General features: G+C 41.0%; 1 protein-coding gene across 4 annotated transcripts in view; it reads right to left on the bottom strand.

The window, feature by feature from the left end:
* The window catches only part of plxna1b (plexin A1b), a 254,801-nt gene that overhangs the window by 13,219 nt on the left and 216,002 nt on the right, over positions 1-25,580 (bottom strand). For 2 of the 4 annotated variants that reach the window (XM_012870500.3, XM_012870503.3), the window contains exons 17-26: positions 23,840-23,933; positions 20,961-21,197; positions 19,300-19,443; positions 16,546-16,780; positions 12,658-12,806; positions 10,511-10,767; positions 6,076-6,142; positions 1,411-1,557; positions 1,091-1,250; positions 716-819 (exon numbers count right to left, since the gene is read on the bottom strand). In XM_012870500.3, coding sequence (XP_012725954.1) covers positions 716-819; positions 1,091-1,250; positions 1,411-1,557; positions 6,076-6,142; positions 10,511-10,767; positions 12,658-12,806; positions 16,546-16,780; positions 19,300-19,443; positions 20,961-21,197; positions 23,840-23,933 — 1,594 coding nt within the window. The remainder of the gene's footprint in view (positions 1-715; positions 820-1,090; positions 1,251-1,410; positions 1,558-6,075; positions 6,143-10,510; positions 10,768-12,657; positions 12,807-16,545; positions 16,781-19,299; positions 19,444-20,960; positions 21,198-23,839; positions 23,934-25,580) is intronic. The other 2 variants (XM_012870502.3, XM_012870504.3) reach the window with 1 other exon arrangement.

Genomic DNA, 25,580 nt, shown 5'->3' with positions numbered 1-25,580 from the left:
TACCTCAGAAGACAGCCCGACTAACCAGCTCACATCAGCTGTTACACTGCAAAAGGTGCAATGTTCCGCAAAATATTTGAAAACGAAGACATTTAGCAGGTGTCTATTCTGAACCAAAATCAAAACAACAATAAATGTTATAGAAAAAATTATATTTGTTATATTACTTCAAGAGAAGATAAATAATCCTAAATAATCCTACATAAAAGCGATTGGATCATGTTGTGTTAGATTGTGTTACATTTTAGTTTGACTACCTCCTGTAAATTGTAAAACCGAGGCATTTCAGTTCAAGGCAAGATGGTAAAATACAAATTTTTGGTCTTGGTGGCAAATTGCTAGTTTATTTGCAAACTTAAGACTTTGGGACAGCCTTTTAAGTCTGAATCTAGAGTTTCCATGTTATTCATCTGGTCATGGATGGAGCTGTGTAATTTAAGAAGTTTGCTTACCAGATAGTGTTGGATTGTGTGAAATAAATGTCTAAATAAATGCGTATAGTCCAGTGCGACGTATAGTCTGGTGCAACTTATATATGTTTTTTTTCCTCTTTATAATGCATTTTTTGACCAATGCGACTTATATTATGCAGCGTCTTATAGTCCGCAATATGCGTAATTATGTCAGCCTTTTTCCCCCACATAAAATGCTGCACTCAGTTGAGCATGCAGGAACCAAGCAGCTGTAATTCTGGTGGCTCTATCCCACTGGGTACCTGGTAGTGAGCTAGGGAGTTGAGTCTCTTCCAATCGTTATCAATCTTTGTGGTGACGTCCTCGTCCTGAAGGATGATCCGGGCCATCCTGCCCTGCCGCCACTCTGTCACACACCAGGAAACGCATAAAAGGAATCAAACACATGGGCAAGGACATGTTTGAACCAATGTACCACTCCTAAACAAGTCAGATTGCCTAGGCTAACAGTGCATACAAAGAAGTTTATGTTGAAGAAAGGGAACAATTTGAAGAACTTTTTTCCCAGGTGATTTCTCCTCTCTTTTCTGAACGGCACCCTCTGGCTTCAGACATCTCTTGAAATGATTCCCTCTTCATGCCCCCCAAGCACATCTTTGCAGCATTTTTTTCCTCACCGAGATCCATATCCGAGGCCTTCGGTCTCTGGGAGTATGGGGTCCCCTTGTACACAGCATCCAGCAGTTTTTCCTTCACCTGAGTCACCGTGTCACAGTTAAGGGTCTTTACCGTCACCTCGGGGGCATTTTCATTCTCTGGGTTCACACAGTGAAGCGTCTATAAGAAAAATAAGGAAAACGGTTTAAATACGGACCAGGAAATGGAAACGGCTGGAATGGATTCAGTTTTAAAGCAAAAAATAAGACTTGCTTAGAGCAGTGGACATACATTAGTATCATACTAAAGAGCGAGTTCACAAGATTGCATGAGCACTGACCAAAGTTTTGTAGTCAATTTGTTGTCTGATGAGTTTATCCTCACTGAGGGAATAGCGGGCTTCTCCCGTGATTGCATCTATTGGCCCTTTTTCCATTTGCTGCTTCATGGCACAGTACAGCATGAAGAGAGGCTCACCAGCACATTCCTGACAAAAGAAAACAGAGATACAGATAAAACTTGGATGTAAATTAAGGTTGTCACAATACTAAAATTTCAAAGTCTATACAGATGCTGAGAAAAATACGCGATACCCAATACCATTTTTGAAAACATGGCACGCTCTCTTTTGAAGGCAAAGGGTTATTTTGTTGAGATAAAAAAGAAAAAGTTTAATTTCAACTTGACAATATTTGACTTCCCAAACAAAAAGTAGTGAGCACTTTTGCCCTTGTTTAGAAAAATATATAATTTGAAAGCGTCACATTCCTATTTGTCAAACAACAGACAAATTACTGCTTAGCATAAGTGTTAATATCCATTATGGAAGTACTTTTTCTGCTCTAATTGACAGCTTCAGCCTAGTGCCACCATTTTTTAATGTTTACCGGTTTTATTATAAGCCATATTAACCTCAAATGGTTTTACAAATAAATACATATGTAATGGAGGTGTGTGTGTGTGTGTGTGTGTGTGTGTGTGTGTGAGGTGGGGGGGGGCAGTTATGTTGTTTCACTATTTAGCAGCCAACAGCTGATTAATGGTTTCCTGCATCAATTCGTACCACAGTTGAATGGAGTGGTAGCGCATCTTGACGGGAGCTCAGACTGACAGAAGCCCTTCATCATGAAGCTGATATTTAACCAGCTAGAGTTAGCATATGTCGTCCGAGAGGTTTCTTACTTCACTGTTGCAGATAGACTTTACTGAATTTGCTCTGAAACGTCAGTGTTGTAGCGATAGCTTGTAATCGTTCGGCATTTCTTTTTTTTTTTTCCTGTCCTACTGCTTCATAGGGAAAGTTCCTCCGAACAACGCCTTGTGTTCGCCTTCTCAGCTAAAGAGAGTTACATATGTTTTTGTCTGGCTGTGACCGACGCCTTGGCCGAGTTGAAAACATCCAGCAGCAGATCAATGTGTTGGTCAGGTGAGCGGCTGCAGGGAGGCTAAGTGTCTCTGATATTGCAGCGCTCCTGACGGAAGAAGTGTGACAATTTGTGCAAATAAGAATAGGTCAGCTTAAATATATATACCTTTTTTTTATTGATCGTATTGATCGTATCAGAATGTTGATTATTTTGACAACCCTAATATGACTGCAACTTTGCAAATACATTCTGTCAAAAAAAAGAAATAAATACGGAGATTACTTTGCTGAGCAATGCACTAATTATATTTCTAATCTTCTACAAGGGAGGCAGAGGCAGAGCAGGAAAGGACAAGGCCATGGCCCGTGTTGGCAAACAGCACAGAGCAACTCTCCCCAGAGCCTCGTCTCCGAGGGAAGAAAAACATGCTGCGAAAATCTCTATTTGTGTGTGAGGGACCGACTGAATGAGTGGGGAGGAGGAAAAGATTCAGAGAAAGTGTGAGTGAGACTGAGTGGCAATTGATGGAGGAGTTAATAGAAGGTTAATGACTGAGGGCTGGAAAACGCTTGGAGAAGCACTTTGGTGTGTGAGACGTGTCAGCCAGGGAACAAGCGCTGGGATGTTGGGCCCCCTGTCTGTCTTTCCTTCTCCCTCTCTGCTCGGTTTCTCCTATTTTCATCCAGTTGTTTAGCTGACCCTGCCAGCTAAGCACTGCCGGCTACACGACTCCTTAAAGTCAGGTCCTATTTCTTGCAACGTTGGCCGTATTTCTTATTCATACAATGGTGCCCCTCAGAGAGGCAGGCAGGATCATATTCTAAAATATTGGATAATTTCAGATTTTCCCATACTCTGAAAGAGAGATGTCAACCGCAAATTAAACCGTTTACTTTAACAGACTTTCTTTGGAGTTTAGATCACATAGATTCAAACCACCATTACTGGTGGAAATGTCCACTGAAATCAATTAAAGTCAGACAGAAGCTATCCTTTACTTACTGACATGCTTCACACCTAGAGTCACAATGACTAATTGTATGTCAAAATGGAGCTATATGCCTATAAGCTAATGTGCCTCGAATCTTTGCAAAAGCCGTCATGTTCATGAATTTCGTCATGTTGCAACCAGAAATATCAAAGTATCGGATTTAAGTAACAGACAAACACAAGGAAGGTTCATTATTGTAAAGGGGGATTTGGAAAAATGTTAAAGAAAAATCTGAAAAATTTAGCCTCCATGTATATTAAACCTTGTTTATCCTAACAACCCTAAGTAAAGTCCAGAGCAGACACTATTTTGTAGAACCGCTACCTTTCGCTGCAATTACAGCTGCAAGCCTTTTGAGGTATGCCTCCACCAGTTTTGTAGATCTTGTAAATCTAAAGACAGACTAGAATTAAAATATCCCTCAACAGCAAACATATGTGTATTTAATGTCTTTACTCTGCTAAAAAAAAAAACACAACTTCAGTCATTTCCAGCAATGTCCAGTATTTAGCTCGGTGCATCTTCCTATCAAAATGAGCCAACTTCTCTGCCTGGTGCTGTCACCACGTTTCAGGATGGATTGTCTTCAGAGGGATGTGTAATCTTGGTTTAATGTCCAGATGATTGTACTGCATTTTATTTGGGGGTATTAGAGCAAAGGGCCCTCGATTTATTCACATAGAATTGCAAAACAGTACATTAGGAAATTTGAAAATATATTATTAAAAATATATTGACATCACTATACGCAATATCAATATTGCAAAAACTGCAGTTAATATGAACTAGCTATATAGTTAATATTTATATATGTACTATCTATGCTGGTAATAGATCTGGTGATACTTATTGCAGCAGAAAACTAGGAGAGTTTTAGGAGACTTTCAGATTCTTGGGTAAAGAGATACCATATAACTAAGCAGTTTTAAGGCCAAAACAGAAACATTTTCCAATAAAACCATGTCGCTAAGATGGTAAATGTATCCAATAGCTGGATAGCAGCTCCTCTGATCTTAATGTTTCCTATGAACATAATTGATTTTGATTTGTCATTAATACAGTTCAGTATGTCTTAAATGTACTTATAAACGAGTATCTGTTCATCTGTTTAAAGGTACGTCATCACGTCGTCGGGGTATTATCCAGCGTTATGCCATATCACCAATAAAGAGTCAAAGTTTGTTACCACAACGTGACAAAATGAGAAAAAAAGTAATTCCCTGTCCTTAACACTTAAACCAGGCAGGTTCATCTACTGACTGGAGTCAGCCATGTTGGCGAGCTGTAAGATGAACTCTGTGGGATCATCTCGCTCCGCCTGCCTCCTACGGTGAAAACGCAGCACAGTGGCAGACGTCCTCTCTTTCGAACAGCAAAAAAAATCTCAGCCCTTCTGCCTCTTTCAAACGTTGCCAGTGTACATGGGCAGCGCTGACTCTGTGCGGTGCCTTAGTCTCACTTTTGCGTTGTTTGGATCTTTTTGTTCTAATGACAAAATAAAACCAATTTCATGCAATCATCTGTGATTTTACCAAAAGCAACAAGCAGAAACATCAGGTTTAGAAATAGAACAAAAACACGAGGTATCTGACCCCCCCCAAACAGGCCAGGGAAAATAGGACAGGTGAACTTTAAGAACAGGGTAATGGATAAAAGATTTCTTCTTTTTTTTCTTCTCCATGTTCCCTTCAGTAGGTAAAAGCTCCATCTCGTCTGCCCCTCTGAAACACTACTTGACCTTTACCCATCTCCGTTCACACCTGACTGAATCTTGAAATTGTTCCGGGCCTTTCTTTTCCGTGACCCTTGAAAACTCAGGAGAAAGCCGAGTAGCAAAGGTTGGATAAAAGCTGTCGTGTTTCCTCCATTCCAATTTCCATCCTTCTCATCCTCTGTTTCTCTATTTTTTTTTTAACATCTTCTAAAGCATCTTGGGAACAATTTCTACTCTTTCTTTTCTATAAACAAATATCTACCTTGTGTTTTCGCTGTTGTTTTTAGCCTGGTCTAAAGTTCATAAACACAGCTGCTGAATAAATCCCAAACAGCTTCTCTCATAACCCACTCTCCTTTCACTGAACTCCACTCCGGCTGTCCAGTCTCGCATTTGAAGCCAAGGCACACACATGCATGCGAGATCCAAACCCCACACTCTCATACACAGATGCTAACTGGGACCCCTCGGGGCTTGGCCGGTTTGCTGTCCAGCAGACTGGCTGTCCTGACGGGCTGTTTAAAGCCCCACTGCTAACTGATTAGCTCCGGAAACATTCAAATGGAGGCAGTGCATGAGAAGGAGCATGAATTTAGCAGCATTTAGTGATTCCCTCTCATATGAAATCAGAGGGAATAATTCAAAAAATGCAGAGAAAGCACACCGATTCAAAGAAATGAGAAAAATGCATTTGATTCTACGTTCTGAGGGAGAACAGGTTACAGTGATCACAGTATCTCCCACTGCATCTGAAGAGAGCTCGAGTCTCTGCAGATTCGGTAAGGAAAAAGACATTTTTTGTTTCAAATGAAAGGCAAAGGAGCAATTGCTGCTGTCTTATCTCACACTGCAGCCGCGTATGCATGTGTGTTAGGGAGTGCCAGAGCTGCTACTGCTGCAGAGGTTCGGTGTGTCTCTTTGTGACAGTTTTACCTTGAGGAACTTGTAAAGCAGGAAGGTGAACCAGTTGGTGAGCATCTTCTCAGCTACTGACTCCGTCCTGGGAGAGAAGGAAACAACATTCTGATTGGTTGGAGTGCAAGCAGAATAATGTAAAGAGAACAAGCCTAAACATGTTTTCAAACCCATGCCCAGCTCATATAGGTGCATCTCAACAAATATCATTCAAAAGCTAATCTTATCCGTAGTTTCCTTTCAAATTCATTTTAAACATTATATAGATTCTTTACACAGAGTGATTTATTGTGTTTATTTCTGTTCATTTCAGGATCTTGGCCTACAGCAAGTAAAAGCTGGCTAAAATAATCAAAAAGTTATTTCAGAGAATCATTATTATTACGTAAGACCAATAAATGCAGAAATGTCAGCCCTCTGAAAAGTACATCCATATACTGTCTCTGTTTCTATGAGTTACTGCATCAATGCAGTAACTCATAGTGCTGTATGGAGGTGGTCAGCCCTGGTTTTCTGGTTTTCTGGCCAGTCGTGCATCTATGTGTGGTGGCTGTTGAATCTCCAATGTAAGCCACAGTTGGAGCATTGTGAATCTCCTTAAGTCTTGAATGGTCTTTGCTTCACAACACTCTTAAAGACTGCAGCTATTTCTCGTCGGTACACGTTTGCCCCCCAGTCTTTTCTTCCACTCAACTTTCCAATAAGATGCCTGAGTTCAGTGGTCTGTGTGCAGCCAACTTCTTAAGCAATGAGTGTCTGTAGCTCCCCTCCCTTAGAGGATGTCAGCAACGATCTGCTGGACAGCTGTCAAGTCAGAGGTCCTTCCCATGATTGTGAAGGCCATAACAGTCATAACTTAACATCTATGTAGTCTATTAAAACATTTGTTGTGTTCGTAATTATTTTAGATTATCTGAGATATATATATATATATATATATATATATATATATATATATATATTTGAGATATTGTATATCTCAGAGAAAAAGGAAAGGAAAAACAACAAAAATACTTAAATGTATCACTGTGTAATGAATATGTATGATATATGAGCTTCACTGTATAAACTGAATTACACAAATAAATGAACTTCTCAGTGTTTTCTATTGTACACATGTAGCTACAATCTGTTACCACAGAGCAACACTTTGATCAGATTCAGCAGGACATTCTCAGTCTTCATGCAGTTAACCTCTGCTCTCCTTCAAAAAACCAAACTGCTTTGTAAAACAAACGCCTGCACTTCATTTCGTTGTCAAAGCTCCTATCTTTTCTTTAGCTTCAAGCAAACTCACTTAGAAAAAAACAACAACAATTGGTAAAATTCAATCGTCTCTCTTGTTAATCATAAATTTGCATCGCCGTGAGGGAACATCTGCTTCTTTAGTAAACAATAGAACTGCCCACTAAAGGAAATAAAACTGTATTTAACAGATGTATTGTGTTTAACTCTCTGAACACCTGAGATCTAACGATTTAAATCTAAAGATTTAATGTACCCAGGCTTTCTTCTTATTTAAGAGATTCAGCTTAACTAACCCCGACATTAACCTTTATGAAGCTGGTCATCAAGTCAGCAAGTCAACCCTGAGTTAATGACTGCGTGCTCATACAGAGCAAATGGAGCTGGAATAAAAGAAGGAAGAAAATGCCGGCCAACGAGCAAACTGATCTACTTATTGGGCTGGCAGCCAGATTATTAAAGCATGATTGAAACAAATATTTTGCATTTGCAAATGTTATTGTATTTAATGCTACATGTGTCACCTGCTGGACATCAGACAAAGTGTCAGTCTTCATCTCTGCGCAGCAATCAATGATTCAGCAAGCAGGTAATTCTCTGCCGTTCGCAGAACATTATGTCAACATTAAACATTTTGTGGTTGGTTTATAAGTTTCTTTCCTTTTTTTGTTTACCAGATAAATGCATCCATGAATCTGAGCAATGATACACAGAATATGTAGCAACTTGGAGACTATGATGTGGTTTGACACACTTTAAGGTCAGGATATCTTCCTCATAGGCATTTTAATTAAGTAAAAGTATTGATGATGGTTTCTAAACTTCAGCTTCTGGCAGGGACTCAATTTAAGGTAATCAGACTGTTTTGGGTACAGGAGGATCAAATCTGCCGAGATCTTGGATAAAAGGGTTGAATTATTTTTCCCCCGTTAAAATCAAGTAAAGTTGTCTATAACCTTAGTGGTGATGAGACAAGTTCTGCTGCTGTTGTTGCTGTTTGTCCTTTATATTATCTAATATATTTATTCAGTCTTTACTGTAAGGTAATATAGATGAATTGCTATGAAAATCACCCTCCTCACATTCAACAATGATTCTGTAATTTCATGTTTTCCCTGATGACATGCGGTATTATCCAAGATATTTTCTGGTCAAGCTTCCATTGAAATTGAAAGATTTTCACGATAACAGTAGAACAGAAAAAGAAAGTATCTGGAAGAAAGAGAAAAGTAGGCCAGTATTGGAGGGAAATCGGTGTGGGTCTATGGCAAAAAAGGGAAGATGAACTTCTGTACTCCTGCAAGCCTCCCGGTTGGACTGCTGAGTGTTTGATGTGCATCACTCTTTTTTTTCTCTGTCAGAAAACGATGCGATGAAAGTAGATGCAACGGGGAATGAAGGTATTGAAGGTATTGGGGATGAAAGAAGGCAGTAAACAGGGAGAGAGAGCGCTTTTGGAAAGAACTACAATTCACAGGGAAGACAATTTTTCTGCATGCGTGTCTATAAATAAAACCTTGCATATTTGTTAGACTGTTTAGCATTAAACATTTTCAACAAGCTTAATGGGCCCAGCTCCTGATGACTTTTTGCCCTGGGAGCAGATTGGAAAAAAGGCTTCACACAGATTCAGAGTCATGTCTTGATTAGATTTTTAATCAAATATATTTCTGAGGGAGCGGCGGAAGAGAGGAAAAAGGTAGATTTTTATCATTAGATGTCTAATTCCAATTTATTTGGAGACAGACCATTTCTTTAATTGTCTCTCTCCATAACCACGTGTATCTTTTCATGCCCGTCTCTCGCAGCTTCCTTTTTCTTCCCTACTTTCTCTGTATCCAACATACTGGACGGCTCGTGTGTGCAACAACCGTACTCTTCCCTATCTCCCTCTATACGTTTCCCCCCCATCAATTTCCCTCAAGCTTAAATCTCCCTGTAGACATTTTGCCTTCTGTTTCTGTCAATCACCACCTCCCTGCATCCCTGGAGCTCTATGCACCTTTCTCGTGCTGCCTCTGCCTCTTTCCCCTCTCAGTTTTGTTTCCTCCTCCATTGCTCATCTCTCTCCATTCCCTAGCAAAGCCTTTTTCTCTCTCTTCTTCACACCTGCTCTGTTCCTCATACTTCCTTCCCTCACAATGTTTCTTGCTGTGAGTGCAGGAGGGGGGGATACGGCGGCCTGTCTCGCGGCAGCTCCGGTGGGAGTGCATGTGTGCTCAGGGGTGTAATCCTCTCTGACAGGGACAGGGCCCAGGGATAGAGACAAGGTATAGCCACAAAGGCCTCAGAAGCCACAGTCATTGTCCCTTGCATTCACTTCTTTTAGTTATCCCATCAGGACCGGAAGATCGCCGGTCTGACAATCACAGCAAACTGTCATCTATTCCTTTCAGTTGATTTTTATCACCCAAAGAAAGCCAAGCATACATCCTTGCAAAACCGTTTTCACATTTTGCAAGATCACGACCACAAACTTTAGTGTTTCATGTGATAGTCCAGCTCAGAGTAACACGTAACTGGAGGAGGAGGAAAAGGATGCATCTTTTTCTAATTAAAGATCTGAAAACTGCGGCACGCAATTGTATTTAGCCTCCTTGAGTGAAGACTTTGAACCACATTACAGCTGCAAGTGTTTTGTATTTATGAGGTGTACATCTCAACCCTCTTTGCACACGTGGAGACAAGCATTATTGTCAATTCCTCTTTGCAAAATACCTCAAGCTTAGTCAGATTTGATGGAAAAAAAAGTCTCTTTTTTTAACTCTTGCCACAGATTCTCAGTTGCATTCGGGTCTTAGCATAGACAGTGTCCCCTACATGCCTCTCTTACGTATCCTTTTTTTACCACTTCAAAATCCTGCACGGTTTTGAGTTGCAACAAGGAAAAATATTATTCGACTGGCAGTTCAAGGAGCACGCAAAGATTTGCACAAGCAACCGTGCAATGCCTTGCATAGTTTACAATTTGGCGAAAGAAAAGAAAAGCGAAGCAACAAATTGTTTTTATTTAGCCAATTAGTGCTAACTTGCACTGAAAAGCCTGTCCTGAAAGACATTTTAGAAGTGTAAAAAGTTTGGTAAACAATAGCTCGAACCCACAAGCACACTCCACAGGGCATAAACTTGAAGCTCCACTGGAAGAACCATTGGTGCATATGACATGTTTTTGTGCAAGCCACCCCCTGTTTGTGCTTCCTTTTCTTACCGCCTGAGAAGCAGCTTCGGGTGGTTCTTGCTCTCCAGGTTTTTGTCGATAAGGTCGGACAGGAGCTGTTTGAGGACACCCGTGGCGTACTCCATCTCCCCCTGCAATGCTGTCATGATGAGAGAAGCCACGTTGCCTCTGTCTCGCATGGAGAAGGACCTCTGGGCCTCAAGTGTGCGGATGAATGTCAGCAAGAAGTGCTTTTTGGTCAGTAGCTGGCCGAACAACGTCAGGGCCTTCTCCACATTCGCTTGGACCTGATGCACAGGGAGGAGAGAAAGAGTTAAAACACAGAAGGCTGAAGAGAATATGGGACATAAAAAGAAAGTGAGAGTAAAAAAAAAGATGAAGGTTGTGTAAATAAATCAGGGATTTGGTGAGAAGAGATGAATGTGCAAGAAGAGGAAGGATTTGCGAGTACAGAGACAGGTGGGAAAGGTGTAGTCATGGGAAAAGGTCACAGATAATAATAGAAAAGGAACAATAAGAGAGAAATGAGGAGAACGAACCGACTGTGATGCATAGTTGTGAAATGAGGCAATGTGTGTGAAAACTGGGAAACACTCTCATGAAAAGACCTTCAATTTGTTCCTTTGCAGGCATGTGTGTAAATATCTTTAAAACAAAAATCGCTGAAGACTTGCACATTTTCCTCCCAACCCTCCTTTTTCTATTTTCTCATATACATGCCTCCCTTTACCCCGGTTTCCTCCTCCCGTCTCAAAGCAATGGCCAGGCCTCCCTTTGTGAGAGCCACAAACACAGATTTGAAGAGAGAATGCAAGCTTCATGCTGTAATAAGAAATTGATCTGCCTGCTAGCGCACCACTGTGGCCCGTGATTGCCTGGGCCATACAAATGAAAATCCAATGCTGTGTTGCACTATCCCTTTGGAATACAGTTGATAGCACAAGCAGATAGAGACCGCGTCAAAGGCCTGCCCCCACAGCACAGCACCACAGCTCTGCGTTTTCCAAATGGTGGATACATTATAGTGGCTGCAAAGTGGTGCAAGCAGGTCCTAGGTTCAAATCCCGGCCTGTTTTTTTTTTTTTTTTTTTTAGCTCGGCTCCACATGCATTCCCGGATTCTCTCCAGGTACTCCGGCCTCCTCCCACAGTCCACAAACATGGCAGTCATGATACCTGGTTACACTAAATGAGTGTGTGCCTGCATGGTTGGTTGTCTTGTTTATCTCTGTGGCGCCCTGTGATGTCACACCCCGCCTCTCGCCCAATGACAAGCGTCCTACAGACCAAGTCCTTTTAATTCGTCGTCCTTGTGAACCAAATATTGTGTTACAGGAATGGGAAATTATACCATTTATTGGTATCATGAAAATAAAAACCTTTTCATTGTAAGAATTAGTCATGTGATAAACAATTTGATGATGTTTGTAAACTTAAAAGATGACAGAACACTTGGATTTGTCACTTGTAGCGTAATTATTTCTTCTTTAATGGTTTAAAGTAAATACTGTGTTGCAGTGAAGTTGACTTTTGCCTTTAGTATGTCTTATTGTGAGGCTTTGACTCCCGACAGCTTATAACCAAAAAGGTTATAACATAGCTTTAATCATCACCTTTGTCATAATTATTCACATATCATGTGTCCCTGACCAATAGTGCTGCTTATGGTAAGAAAAACATAATGAGCATTATGTTATTGTGTAAACACAATTTACGTATATTAACTCTATTTGTTTTTAGAAAAAGGCACAACTAGGTGGTCTGGAAGACATCAGCTCAGGAGCCACTGCTTTATTGTACATAATACATAATCAAATATAAGTAAAGTCTCGTTCCATGTTGTATTAGTTTTCAAATAGCCCCGAGTCATGTTAGAAAATAATAGCTTCAAACAGGCTGTGTCCTGCGGAGCTGAAGTAAATCATGAACCTTTGACTGTACAACATCAGCTTAGAATTAAAACTAAAATGATTTTCATCTTGTTTTATTTTATTAAAACTTTAGCTGCAACAATGGGGAAAAAAATCCATCTCTAATGTGATCTTTCTCTGATCATCTAATTTAAATTTGCTCTTTCTAGGTCATCAGGGTGCAGGTGGGACTTCTATATAAGCTGAAGTTTATCAGCTGCTTGTTGTGTATGTGGGTGGGCATGAGTGCAGAGCGCTCGTTACTGACCCGTACCTCCATCTCCTTGAGTACAGGATGGTCCTCGATCCCAGGAAAGAGGACCCTCATGGCGTATGTGCGGTAGTCCAGGAACGGGATTCCTGCTCCGTCCAGCTCCTGCGTCAGTTCGTGGATGTCAGTCTGCAACTCTGCAAAGGCTGCAAAAAAAAAAAAACAACATCAAGGGGCGTCGCTTAGAAATAGAAAATCAGTAAAAACCTGACTTCATGAAGGACTTAACTGGACTTTATTCTCTTCATGTTTCATGTTTCAGTGAAGAAAAAGCTAGAAAGATGATTCTAATGGAAAAAAAGGAGAAGCTACGGGGAAAAGGTGGCAGAAAGAGGAGGAACAGAGGAAAGCGGTCTGGATCTAAGAAGCTGGAGGGGAGTACACAGGAACCACAGAGTGTTAGAAGGCACACATTACATGCTGCCACCTCACAAGCTCTTGTTACACACACACATACACACACACTTGTTCTGTTTTGCCCCACAGCCAAACACACACCCTTGTGCCCAGATGATTTATGTGAAAGCATGTCAGTGTTTGTACAGATTTTCAGCTCCCGGACAGCGTGTGCTCTGACCCCATTCAGTGAACTCGACTCTCTTTAATAGGGTAAAAATCTCTCAAACATATCCCATACAGCCGAACGGAACGGGAAAGGACACTTGTGTTAAACTGTCTCAAATGTGCTTTCTATAGAAAACTCCTTGAGGAGAAAATATATAGTTTTGGCGTGAGGACAACGGAGTGTCTTTGTGCTCGGTAGCCTCGGCTGAAACGGAGCACACACGTAGATACGTAATCTACACAAACAAACCGAAGCCCAGACTAACAGATGGCTCGTGTCACCCTGTCTTTGGATCCCATCTCTCTTTCTCCCTCTCTCCTCTTATCAACATGACATCTTAAAAGTCACCTTTCTACCTCTTAAATCTCTCCATCTTCCTTTCATTTGTCCCTTCAGATTCCTGGCGCCCTCCACTTCCCTCTCTGTTCTCCACCTTTCTAACTTTGCAGTGAAACACACCAGCTTCCATATGTGTCGCTTGAACCTTTCCGCGTTTTATCTTTTCCACATCATTTTATTGGGATTTTATGTGATGTACCCATACAGAGAAGCATAGAAAGGGAAACTGGATGAATACAGGGTTTAAAGTGGTCAAATCCTCCTCAAACGGAATTTTTCCCAGAAGGAGCCCTGAGGTCCAATGCAACTCAAGAGGAGCTGCAAAGACCCACAACTCAGGTGGGAGAATATGTTGACAAGAAAACTATTAGCTGTGTAACTCCACAAAACAGGATTGTGTGGAGAAGAAGAAAGCTCTTGTTGAAAGGACGCTCTAAGAAGTCCTGTTTGCAGTTTGACAAAAACCATATAGGGAACATTGCAATAACGTGCTCTGGCCAGATAGGACCAAAACGAAACTTCCTGGCCTACATGTAAAATGCTATGTGTGGTAGCAGCATCATGCTTTGGGGGTAGGGAAGCTGGTCAAAGTTAATGGGAAGGTGGATGAAGCTCGACATAGGGTAATCCTGATAGAAAAAGACTAGAGACTGGCACAGACCAAAATATACAGCAAATATACACTGAAAAAGTTCGAGCTAGTCACATTCAGACCCAAAATCCAGCACAATCTCTGTATATCTGACAAATAAGATATTTTCTTTTTTAAAACAAAAAGGAAAATAATTTAAATTTTCCTTCTACTTCACAATTTTCATTACTTTGGGTTAGTCCATCACATAACATCTCAATAAAAAACTTAAGTGTGGTTGTACCATGAAGTGAAGAAATTTACGTCACTGCTTTTGCCTTTCCTCATATCATGTCTCCGATTTAACCTCTTTCTTTACAAATACCACTTCCACTCAACACATTTTTCATAACCTCCTCTCAAATTATTTCCTGTATCCATCTTCCTGTTGCAATTGATCATTTTCTTCATATCCCTCCATCCACCCCTCTACTTCCAGACAGCAGTGACAGCAGGGGAAAGGCAGGGTCGGCGAACGTAGACTTGCTGTTGCACACCCCAGTGGCAGCCAATCACAGCCTGACCTGCAGTCTGAGTATGTGTGTGTCTTTGTGTGTGTCTGTGTGTGTGTGTGTGTGTGTGTGTGTGGGGGGGGGGGGGGGGGGGGGGGTTGCAGGTAGTTTTTAAAGGGCAGGAAATGAATACAAGTCAGAGGGAATGGTGTGGAGTGGTGTTGATGTCTTTATCTGCTTTTAACAGCATCTAAAATCTATAGGCTTGAAACCGCAATTCCTCACAGCTTCGCATAAAACTTTCTATATAGCTTTTTAAAATAACCCTGATGTGTTTAAAAGCCAGTTTGGCCAAATAATGTAAAAAAAAAAGCTTCACAATTTGCCACTTAAATCCCACACGAGCAAGTTGTCTTACGGCAGTTTGCTCAGAGGTTTAGGTGTATTATGCATCAGCTCGTGTAGCCTCAAGCTGCCTCTGTCCAAGAAAATACTTTTAATGCAGTCTGAGAAGCTCAATCCGATGTTTGAAAAGCCTCCAGTAAAAAAAGTTAATCTTTAAAGTTTACTGTTGGAGAACTGCAGCAAAGAGCGTCATCTCGTGGTCACCAAGTCAATAAAACAACAATTAGATGCGATATACATGCCGACCAGTCCCACCATCACAAACGTGTGCAGTTTGCTTAACTGCTGGGACTTCAACTAGAAATGTGGGCTTTAGTCTGAAGAGAGAAAACTTGAGCTTTTGGCAGCCAACACCACTGGTGAGTTTGGTGTGAAACAAAAGGATAACTTTGTGGAAACATGCTTCATGTCCATAGTACGATGGAGGATGTGTGGTGCTAGGTGATAGTCCTCCATTAAATAGTCAAAAAAAGGTAGGATTTTAAAAAGGATTCTTCAGTGTGAGATTATATGATCAAAATAAAAGCTGTTTTTGCATTAAAGCTTTAAAACATCTTTATCACAAGTGACCACAAATGTCTCTGGATCTGTATGTGAAGCCTTGTGATTTCTGAAAGAGAAAACTAGAACTGGTTGGCATTTTGTTGGAAACAAGAGTCATTGACAAAAAGTACGATAACCTAGAGTGTGTTACAATAAATCTGCTTCATTTTAATAAACTGTAATGCTGTTTTTCTGGAAGCATCATCTTTAAACTGATATGCACATCAGTACAGAGCTCAACCTGAACAACTAGCTGCCACCAGTGCAGCTTTATTCGAATGTCTCTAAAACAATGGAACAAATGGAATGATCGCTCTTTTAGATATATTGGGACGATCATGTTATCAGTATTCTCCTTTTCCTTCAGCCCATCTGCTTCTCTCGCTGGTCTGCCAGCAGCCCGGCATCAGCAGCCTCTCCCTGGATCCATGCTGCCTCTTGCCAAATGAATATATGCTAATGCACTGGTGTGTAAGTTTCACTCTATCCCTCCCTGGGCTTCAGCTGTTGCCAAACCACTCCTTCGCCACAACCCCTTACTTCACCACCTCCATGCCCTCTCTCTTTCTAAACCCCCCCCCCCCCTTCCAACACTACTCGGTGTAGATGGTGGCGAGGCCAGCCAGGCTGCTCTCTCCTGGGGTGGAGAGCCAACATCTGGTGGCTGGCGCAGATCAAAGTGCTCCTCTGGAAACGCACCAACACCCACACAAATATGCACACATGACCAAACAACAGGGGAGTGTTGACTATGAAAGCAAAGTAAAGGGCGCAGGGGAGAAAGAGCAGACGAATAATTCGACAGGACTGTTAAACGTATGTTGTGCAGCTCTGAAGGGAAGATTGTGTGAAGGACGAACCCTATTAGTCCAATACCGACATCGATGGTGCTGATTCTGTTGAGCACAGAGTAAGTTTGCTGAGGCAGGCACCTCTTACTGCCCACTCACCTTCTTTGCACTCCAGGGCGACCCTAGATTCTAGATTGTCCATCTGCATCTGCAGTCGCTTCAGGGTGCGGTCGGCATCCCGCGACTTCCTCTTGTAAGCGATCAGAACCACAATGATGACCAGCAGAAGCAGGCCGCCACCGATGCCGATGCCAATGATGGCAGGCAGAGAGAGCAGGTTGTCGGAGTAGATCTGCAGAGTCCCGGGTGAGAATTTGAAGCCTCCAACGCGGACCTGGCGAAGAGATCAAGGCAGAAAGTCAAATTAGCAAGTTTTGAAAGAATGTACAAAAGTAGTCTCTGCATCAATAAGGGAAACCTTTAGAAATGTTGGTACAATGATAGTTCTGCAACTTATTGATTTGTTTACTTTTATTCAGTCTTATTGAGACTGGTGGTCTCATTTACAAGAGACCCGTAGCACGAACAGAAGACACCAGTTTCAGAAAATAACTCAATAATGATAAAACATTATCCTGGAATTTAAACGGGAAGTTCTCAACAAAATCTAAAAAACACGAAAAGGATGGAAATGATGATTTTTACATTTTCTTTAAAATATGATTAAAACGGCACAATTATACGTTTTCGCTGCAGTGGATTCATGAAGTTCGAGCAGCATAGGAGGAAACCTTATTACCGCATTTTGTGCAAACTGAAAGAAATAAAACCCTGTGAGCATCTTAGAACGTAGACAGGAAGGCAGCAGGCCGAACATAGATTTGTAAACGAAAGATGTCTGCGGGTAATTAATGATGACCAGTTTAATAGTGCGTATAGGGCACCGAGGTCTGTGAGAGGTTTACATTTAGTTACATTGCAAGAGTCTATGACAAGCAACATCCAAGGTGTGCAGAGAGCTGGCTGGAGCGTTCCTGTAAGGAACATCACCACAGTCTAGCAGTGGTAGGAAGACTGGAGACACAAGATGTTTATGAGCCACAAGAGAGAAACATTAACCATTTCTAAAAAAACAAATCCTAGTTTTAGCTTCTTTTTTTTTTTCTTTTTTTTTAAAGTGGTCACTGTGATACTTGATGAAAAGCCTGCAACATTTAAGATGCTCACAAAGATTCGGGATGAAAGCAAGTTATTCAGCATGTAACACCTGGCTGAACAAGTAATACAAATCCAACATGAAAATAAGAAGACACAGAAGGTTGTAAAACAAAATCACCAAGGATCTACATTTTCAGGACCAAACTCCAGACTGTTCCAAACTCAAATTAGCAACATCAGGGCATTTTTAAAGGAGAAACACAAACGCTCACAATGACTTTACTACGGAAAGTTCTCAAAGAGTGCAGATCCATCCATCCATCCATGAAATAAGAAAAGGAAAGAAGGGAGAAAGGAAGGTGGAAAGGAAAGGAAAAGAGGCTGAAGGGAGCAAACAAAAAAAATTCAATTTTCAATTCTTCCTTGTCATAAAGGAAGAATTGAAAAAATATGGAAAAAGGCAAGTAATAAAGGGGGAAAAAACAGAAATACAATTAGGAAAGTAAAGAACTGAGGAAAATATAAGAAATTAGATAAAGAAGGAAGAACATAAGGAACCAAAGCATGAAGAAAGGAAATAGGAAATAAATAAAGGAGGAAGGAATGAAAGTACCAGGGAAAAACTGAAGAAAGCAAATTAAGATGACAGAAATAAAGAAGGGAGGAAGAGAGAGAACAAAATAAAGCAATAAAAGAAAAAAGGAAGGGATGCCAAAGGAAAACAAGGGATGAAGGCAAGAAGAGCATAAGGAAGGAAAGAAGGAAAGAGCAAGGAAGCAAGGTTGGCACAGATGTAGGAGCGTTTGAAAAAAAACTAATTACAAATAAAGCCTGAAAACACAAAAATTTTCTATCCGCTAGTTTCTCTTTCCCTTATCATCCAGTCCAGGACAATATGTCAGTCCAGGAAAGTACTTGAATTTTTCAAGGAAAGCCCTTCAGCAAAACAAAGCTGTGCTGCAGTTTAAACTAAAAAAACAGACACGAACGCCACTTTTTATCTGAGCTGGACGAGGAGATATCTGCACCCTGAGCATTTTAGACCATACTTCATCAACCAATTGTAAACTGCAACTTGAATGCAGTAAACCAAAATAAATGATGAGAAGCACCCCTTCCCAAGCATGTTCCTTTCACCCCCCCTCCCCCCCCCACTCCCATATCCCCTTTAACAGGCTTACGTCTATGAAATAGGAAATGAAGGAGGGTAAAAATAGACGCAGACCTCTCATGCCCGCTAGCCATTTTTTGGTCTCCACTGAATACCAACACTGTTGAAATGCCAGAAAGGATGCCAGCCAAACCAGACTGATCAAAAGCCTCTAAGACACAAATACAGTCGCAAGCGCTGCCAACGGTAAGGGAGAAGGGATGTGTGTGTTCGTGCGCTCGCAGCTATCTGAATAGGGTAAAATGTAGTGTAATTGGAGGTATTTGGGTCGGACGGATGAATGAATGAAAAGGCAGGAAGTGGATTGATGTAAAGGGGGGGGGGTGTGAATAGCGGCAACAGCTTATTGAGCGTGATGGATAAAAGTGTCAGAAAGAAATGTGAATGCTTCATCAGTTAAAGCAAACTGATAAATAGTGGGAATAGAAAATATCAGCTGCATAACGGGAGAAAACACTCGCTTTCAGATGGCATACGTTGTTACCGAAACCCCCTAAAATCGGCTACTCTCCATTCTTTGCTGGTTTCAGGTTAAGAAAATGAAAAAAAGCACAATCGCGCAGTAGAAAGAGAGCGTTCCTTACTGTGACTTTATGCTCTCCAGTCAGGTTAGGTAATTCACACAGCAGCTGGCTCTCAGACAGGGTAGGGGCGCAGAGCGTGTCTCCGATCAGCACCGTGTAGTTCAGCTTAGAGTTTCCTGGAGCTGCAGGAGTGAGGTTCCGACCCTGGAAACAGACATGTAGCTCATCAGCTGACATCGTTGAGGGTAACCGTTCATACCAAGGCTTTCTGCAACATTCACCATGTTAAAGTTAACGCCTTTCAAAGAGTATTATTTAAATTCTGGACAATGGGAATTGCTCTGCTGAGGTGTTTAGGAAGTCTGGGTTGCGTTAACAGCTGCTTTCAGCCAATCAAACACAGTGATGCCATAGACACTACAGCAGACATAAGTTTTTATTGCTTTTATGCATTTCGAGTTTTCTGAGAAAGAATTGAGTCTTTTCATCAGCTGTAAGTGACAATCATCTAAATTAAGAGACATAAATGCTTATACAATATGTGCGTTTTAGTGACATTTCTTCTTACTACTTTGAGCCACCTTTTCTCCATACCCACTTAGTTTTGCAGAGTGGGAGGAATTAATTCCTAAAAAACAAACAATAAAAAAAAAAAAACAGGCCTCCCCAGAAAATATTTACTTGATTAATTGTTTTTGGTGCGTTTCTGAAGGTCTTTACCATGAACACAGAGGGGCCATCACACTTTGTCATTGTGGCATTATATTTAAAGATATAGAGGAGAGACTTGGTATTCTTCATTTCTAAAACTCCACCCTGATTTGCTGTGAAAAAGAGGCTTTGGTTTTCCATGAAATTGCATGATAATTTCACCCCCTCGCTCCTGAAAGGCTTTGAAGTTCAAGGGGTGAGGAGGGGGATGTCATCAGACAGAGAAGGTGGGTGGGACAAATGCACGCTTCCTCTGCGGTTTACAGTAAACACGGCTGTGAAGTCTCTCACCGTCTCAGATAAAAAAAAAAAAATCTGAGCAGGTGCCTTAGCAACGCATGGACCCACTTTAAAAACATGACTTGCTTTGCACCTGATTTGAAAGACATGGTTTAATTTTTTTTTCCAAAGGTCTTCAACCCCCATTGGAGAAAACAGGTGGAGAAATAGCATCTTTCAAGGTTGAGCCACATTTAAAAGTGAACTGTGGCGATAGACAGATGAGGGAAAAGCAAATGCTTACAAATACCAGTCAGAATCTTAGCTGAATTAAAGAGGATACCGCGTTTTTATTTATTTATTTCAAAAAATGTCTATTTGCGAGATTAAACGAAGAACACGACCGTCCAGGTTACAGGAATCCTCCTGTGTGCTAACGCTGCCCTTCCTGTGCGGCGGCTGAGTGCTAACACTCAGCTAACCTTCTTTTGTCCTGGACTCCTGGTGTGTGGAGACATTTCTGCCTCAGCTTCAGAGAGTACCCTTCAATATAAAACTGCTTTCATGTTAAACCACAATAAACTCAACCCATGCATTCATATTTCTCTCGCACATTCCAGGTAAACAGTGAACGCAGGCATGAGGGGATAAAAAACATGTTGACTGGGAAGGGACACAGAGAGAAACGAGGGAAAATAAACATCATTTAGCAGGAGAACAAAAAAAAAACATAAGGGTTTGACAGAGAGAAGACCAAAATAGATAAGTGCCATGAGCACAAAGCGACTTACCTTGAGTATGAGTGGTGAGCTGGGCTTCAGCTCCAGCATGCCGTTGGGACTGAGGAGTTCAAACACCGGGTCCGGGTGGTAGCTGAACGTCTCGTTTATCACCAGTACAGCGCGTACTCCATCCATGACGAATCCAATCTCGTCAGGACTGGTGCCCATCGCAGAGAAGCTTTTGTTAGATTCGGCCACAGAGGGCGCCAGACACACCATGACGGTGTTGTTGACAACAGTGCATTTCTAAACCAGGGAGCCAAGGAGAGATAAGAGTTAATAAATAACAACGACATGCACAGTGAACAGGTTCTGCTCATCCCATTACTTTATTATGTCATTCCTTTGAAGTTTTACCAGATTGGAACCTTCCTAAATGAGACGTTTCTTACATGTTTGGATTAACGATGATTTACTGTAAAGATGGGTGGTGACAAATAGATCTGTAGAGTCTATCGTGTGTCTGCTCTGTGTTGAACCCACAGTAGGTCGTGATTTAATTGACTTTAAAACTATCCTTAAAGATTAGATCGAACTGATTGTTATGTTGGATTTGTAAAGAGTAGTGATAATTTGTTATGAACCAGTTTGATTTGATCAGGGGTCGTAATCTGTCACAGGTTGTAGGAGACAACTAGCTTAAAGCAGAAGACAGACCAAAATAAAGACAAGTAGAGATTAATACAAAGTTTATTTTAATGAACATAAAATAGAATAAATTATATATTCAATAATGTGTATAATAAGTAATTGTAAGGCGGCCTTTTATCTTGATAAGAGGCCTTACAATTACTTATGTTCATAATTTGTTCTTAGTTTCAAAATATCTTATGTTTCTACCAATAAGGAACAGATTTCCAAAGGTTTAAAATCATTTTGGACATTAAAGAACAAAAACATTTAATACATCTTGTCTTTATCATCTGTATGCTAAACAAGACAGTTTAAGAACCGTGGGTTAGTTAAAACCCTCCCTAAGGGGGCATAGAGGTAAAAAAAAAAAAAAGTGACCTCTAGGCCCTTTTTTTATTTTTGAATGGGTGTGAATCTATTTGCGGTTTGGACAGAAACGTTTCAACCAAACTGAGCAACGAGCCGAGCAAAGACCTGAGCTGGAACGTTGCAAATCAAACAAACAGAGCATCATCTATATATAAAACTCAATACAAAAAGCTCGAATCTCAAGTCTGATTTTAACTTGTCAATCCAGATTCAGCTCCCTTTTTGTCGCACCTATTCAGACCTGTCAAAAAATAAAATAGAATTTCAGACTTTTCAAGCCAAAGATAAAGGAACCCTGCTACTATAAAGCCGTTTCACAGAAGGTGGGAACGAAAGATCAACTCTCAGCAAGATCAACTCAAAGCACGAGCGCCGTCATAAGGGCTAAAACAGGGTTATGTGTTGCGTCTGATTAAATGTGTCTGTAACGATGTAATGAGGAAAAGGCAGCCTAATAACATCAGGGCTGTAATCAGTGTTGATATCATCTGGAAATACCCTGTGGGTTTCGACACTTAGAACAAATTAGCCCATAATGACGGAGAGAAACTAAAATGGTCAGCTTGTTGCTGCTAATGGCAACACGGGATGGCAGAAGTGACCTTTGGATAGTTTCATGTCTATAGTTATAAAGTATTCAATCCCCTTGAAGGTTTTGACAGCTATGTTTAAAGTGAGATTAAATTCCACACATGTGGGTTGTTTGCTAATTCGGGAACTTCTGAAGGCGAATATTTAGGGTTTTCAGACTAAAGCAGGTTGAATGCAAATATAAGTCACACTTTTAGATTCAAATCTATTCAGGTTTGAATGTTAAGCTCAAGTGGTATAAATACTTTTGCAAGGGACTAAACATTGGGTTACATGTCACAAACACAAAGGCCTGAATTGTGTTTATAGGTCAGCAAATAAACCTCTCCGCAGTTATGTGGAGGGACAAAAAAACAAAAAACGTGGTATATGTTTTTACTTTTTGCTCAGAGTGGGAGAGGGAAAAAGGTTAGCTGAGCCCCGTGGTGAAGGGTGAAGAGTGGGGGATTTGCAGGAGCAGCTTTATTGCTAGTTGACATTTCAAAGGTTAAACTGCTAAAAGGAAATTCAACATCAAAAACAAACAGAAAATGGGCCCTACGCAGTTTGACCGACAGGTCAAGAGTGTGTGTATATTGAGTATAATTCTAACAGTTAGATTTCAGAATAAAGGGAGAGAGGCAGGCTGATTCCCATTTCCTAGGGTTACCCATAGCCCTACCCCTCTATGCTGGCGCTTCATTGGGTTGTGGTGAAAATAGTTCACTGAAAAATTAGACCCAACAGTTCAGTTCCTCAAACAAATGTCACTTAATATGCCTTCATGTGTCACGTAAAAGGTTATCAACCTCGTAACAAATGTCAGGGTACAGTACATTTATTGCTCGTTATTGGATGAATGAAATGGTAATGCCAAATGTGATGTTTTTTGTTTTGTTACTGTATATTTTAAACAGAAACTTGCTAACTTTTTCCTTTTTGTTTTGCTTATTAATCAAAACTGAAAGCTGGCCAGTTTATTAAGTACGCCTGTTTAACCGCTCAGTCACATGGCAGCACCTTAATGCATTTAGGCAACTACACTATGAGACAAAGGCTGGTCGACAGGGATTTTCACTCACAATCTTGAAATATTTTAAATCAAGATTTACACGAGTTTTGCTTATCTTAATTAACCCAAAAATATTAAACATTTCAAACTAGATATTACAGTTGATATTATGCTATTAAAATATGTCTACTCAGACAATATTGACATTAATGAGTGTATTCCCTCTTATTTAGCGCCACCGATCAATGGCTGTTCTCGTCTGGTCAATAAGTTACAGGTGCAGGAGTCAAGATCTGAAACTCACATTTTCCGACTGTGCAGCTCCGTACTTGGCTCTCATCTTGGGCTCTTTGATGGTTGCCAGATTGGTTCCCGTTATGGTCAGCATTGTGCCTCCACTAAAAGAAACACATATGGGAAAAAAAACTTTTATTAGAAGCAGGGATAAAAAGAAAGACAATTATGCAACACCAAAAGATATGCAAGATTTTTAGAAGCTCTTCTGCTTCCCACTGTGTTTTCCTGCTGCTTTTATGCAGAGATAAATGCGACTAAATCTGTTCTCTGTGGGATTCAGCAGGACCCTTCAGATGGCGATTCACCGTTAATGTGCAGCCTTTCACCTGCTTATTCATGGAAAAACACTTTTCCTGTAATAAGAATGATGCTACAACCGTCATCTGAATGTTAAAAGCTTGTTTAAGCCCAAATGTAGGCAGGGGTGAAGAAGATATGAATATGGAGTTATTTCAGATGGTAAAACTCTTTGGCTTCTACTCAGTACATCTCACCAGTCAGAGGACAGAAAAGCATTAATACTGCTGAATAATTTTTTTTTTTTGTTTAAATAGGAAAAGCACATAACAGAGGTGTCAAGCCACACAATTCTGACCTTTATAGGAGTTTGTGATGCTGACCAGCGGGGACATGGATAATGTGGGCGAGAAGCCCGCATCGCCACGCGGCCTGGTTGACAGCCTCTGCTGGCCCTTACGGCTGAACTTTATCTGATGTGAGGCTTCCTGACAGATTCTGCTTAAGTTAGCTCACAACTTATCTAAATCCAGAGCTAATGTGAGTCACCACTGGCATAAAAACGATCCACTGGCTGAATATGCTCGGGCTCAAACCGTTTTCAGACGGGGCAAAGAGGTGCCGTAAAAAGAGATGTTCCGTATCCAAGCTGATGTGGTGTGAAAGGAGGATTTTGACCATTTCGGCAATCGTGCTGCTTTGTTCCCAGCCGCATTACATAGAGACCCTTGAACTACCGAGCTTAGCACTAAACAATAAATAAAAGACAACAAGCCCATTCTCGGTGTCTGAGTTGGATGGGTTGTGTCTGGGCCAAGCAAAGCTGTTATAAGCAGGGAGGTGATTTCAGTTGTACGGCTTTTAGTGAAATTGGCCCTGAAATGGGCCGAGACCAAGCAGGAGGAGAACATCACCTGAGCCAAGAAAAGGCTGAGGGCTGACAGAGGCTTAGAGGGGGCTGGCTAGAGCGCTTTCAGAGGGGAAAACGAAATGCACGAGGATGCGTTGCATGCAGTTATGTTTGACGGTGGAAGAAAAGAAACCACAGCTGTAGAGAAGTTGGGTAAACACAAATTTGACAAAACCCCTGACAGGCAAAACTTGTTGAAAATCTATGATTTCAGAATTACATGTCTAGCTTCTTTTTTTAAAATTTACATTTAACAGTTTAGTAAGAATTAATAACTCATGTTTCTACAGGGGTTAGGGTTTAACCATAAAGCTCACAAATAAAAATCTTGAAAACTACTAAAATGCCAGGCTCTTTTAGACTGTGCAGCAGCCCTGCAGGCACTACTTTAAACAGCTTGTAGTAAAACACTAACGTGTAATGACTGACTGTGTTCTCAGCTGAAGTATTTCCTCCTTAAGCATAAAGCCAGTGGTACCTGAAAAGCTCTAGAAAACAGGGTGGCCAAAAAGAGAAACTGTGACAGAAACAAAATACAGAATAAAAGGTCCGAGGAAACATGCAGCTCCTCCCCTGGGAGCACCAAGCGCTGAGGTCATTC

This window comes from Fundulus heteroclitus, chromosome 20 (genome assembly GCF_011125445.2).
Source record: "Fundulus heteroclitus isolate FHET01 chromosome 20, MU-UCD_Fhet_4.1, whole genome shotgun sequence".
Taxonomy (NCBI): domain Eukaryota; kingdom Metazoa; phylum Chordata; class Actinopteri; order Cyprinodontiformes; family Fundulidae; genus Fundulus; species Fundulus heteroclitus.
The sequence above is the reverse complement of the archived record's forward strand: the minus strand, read 5'-3'. Positions and strand labels throughout refer to the sequence as shown.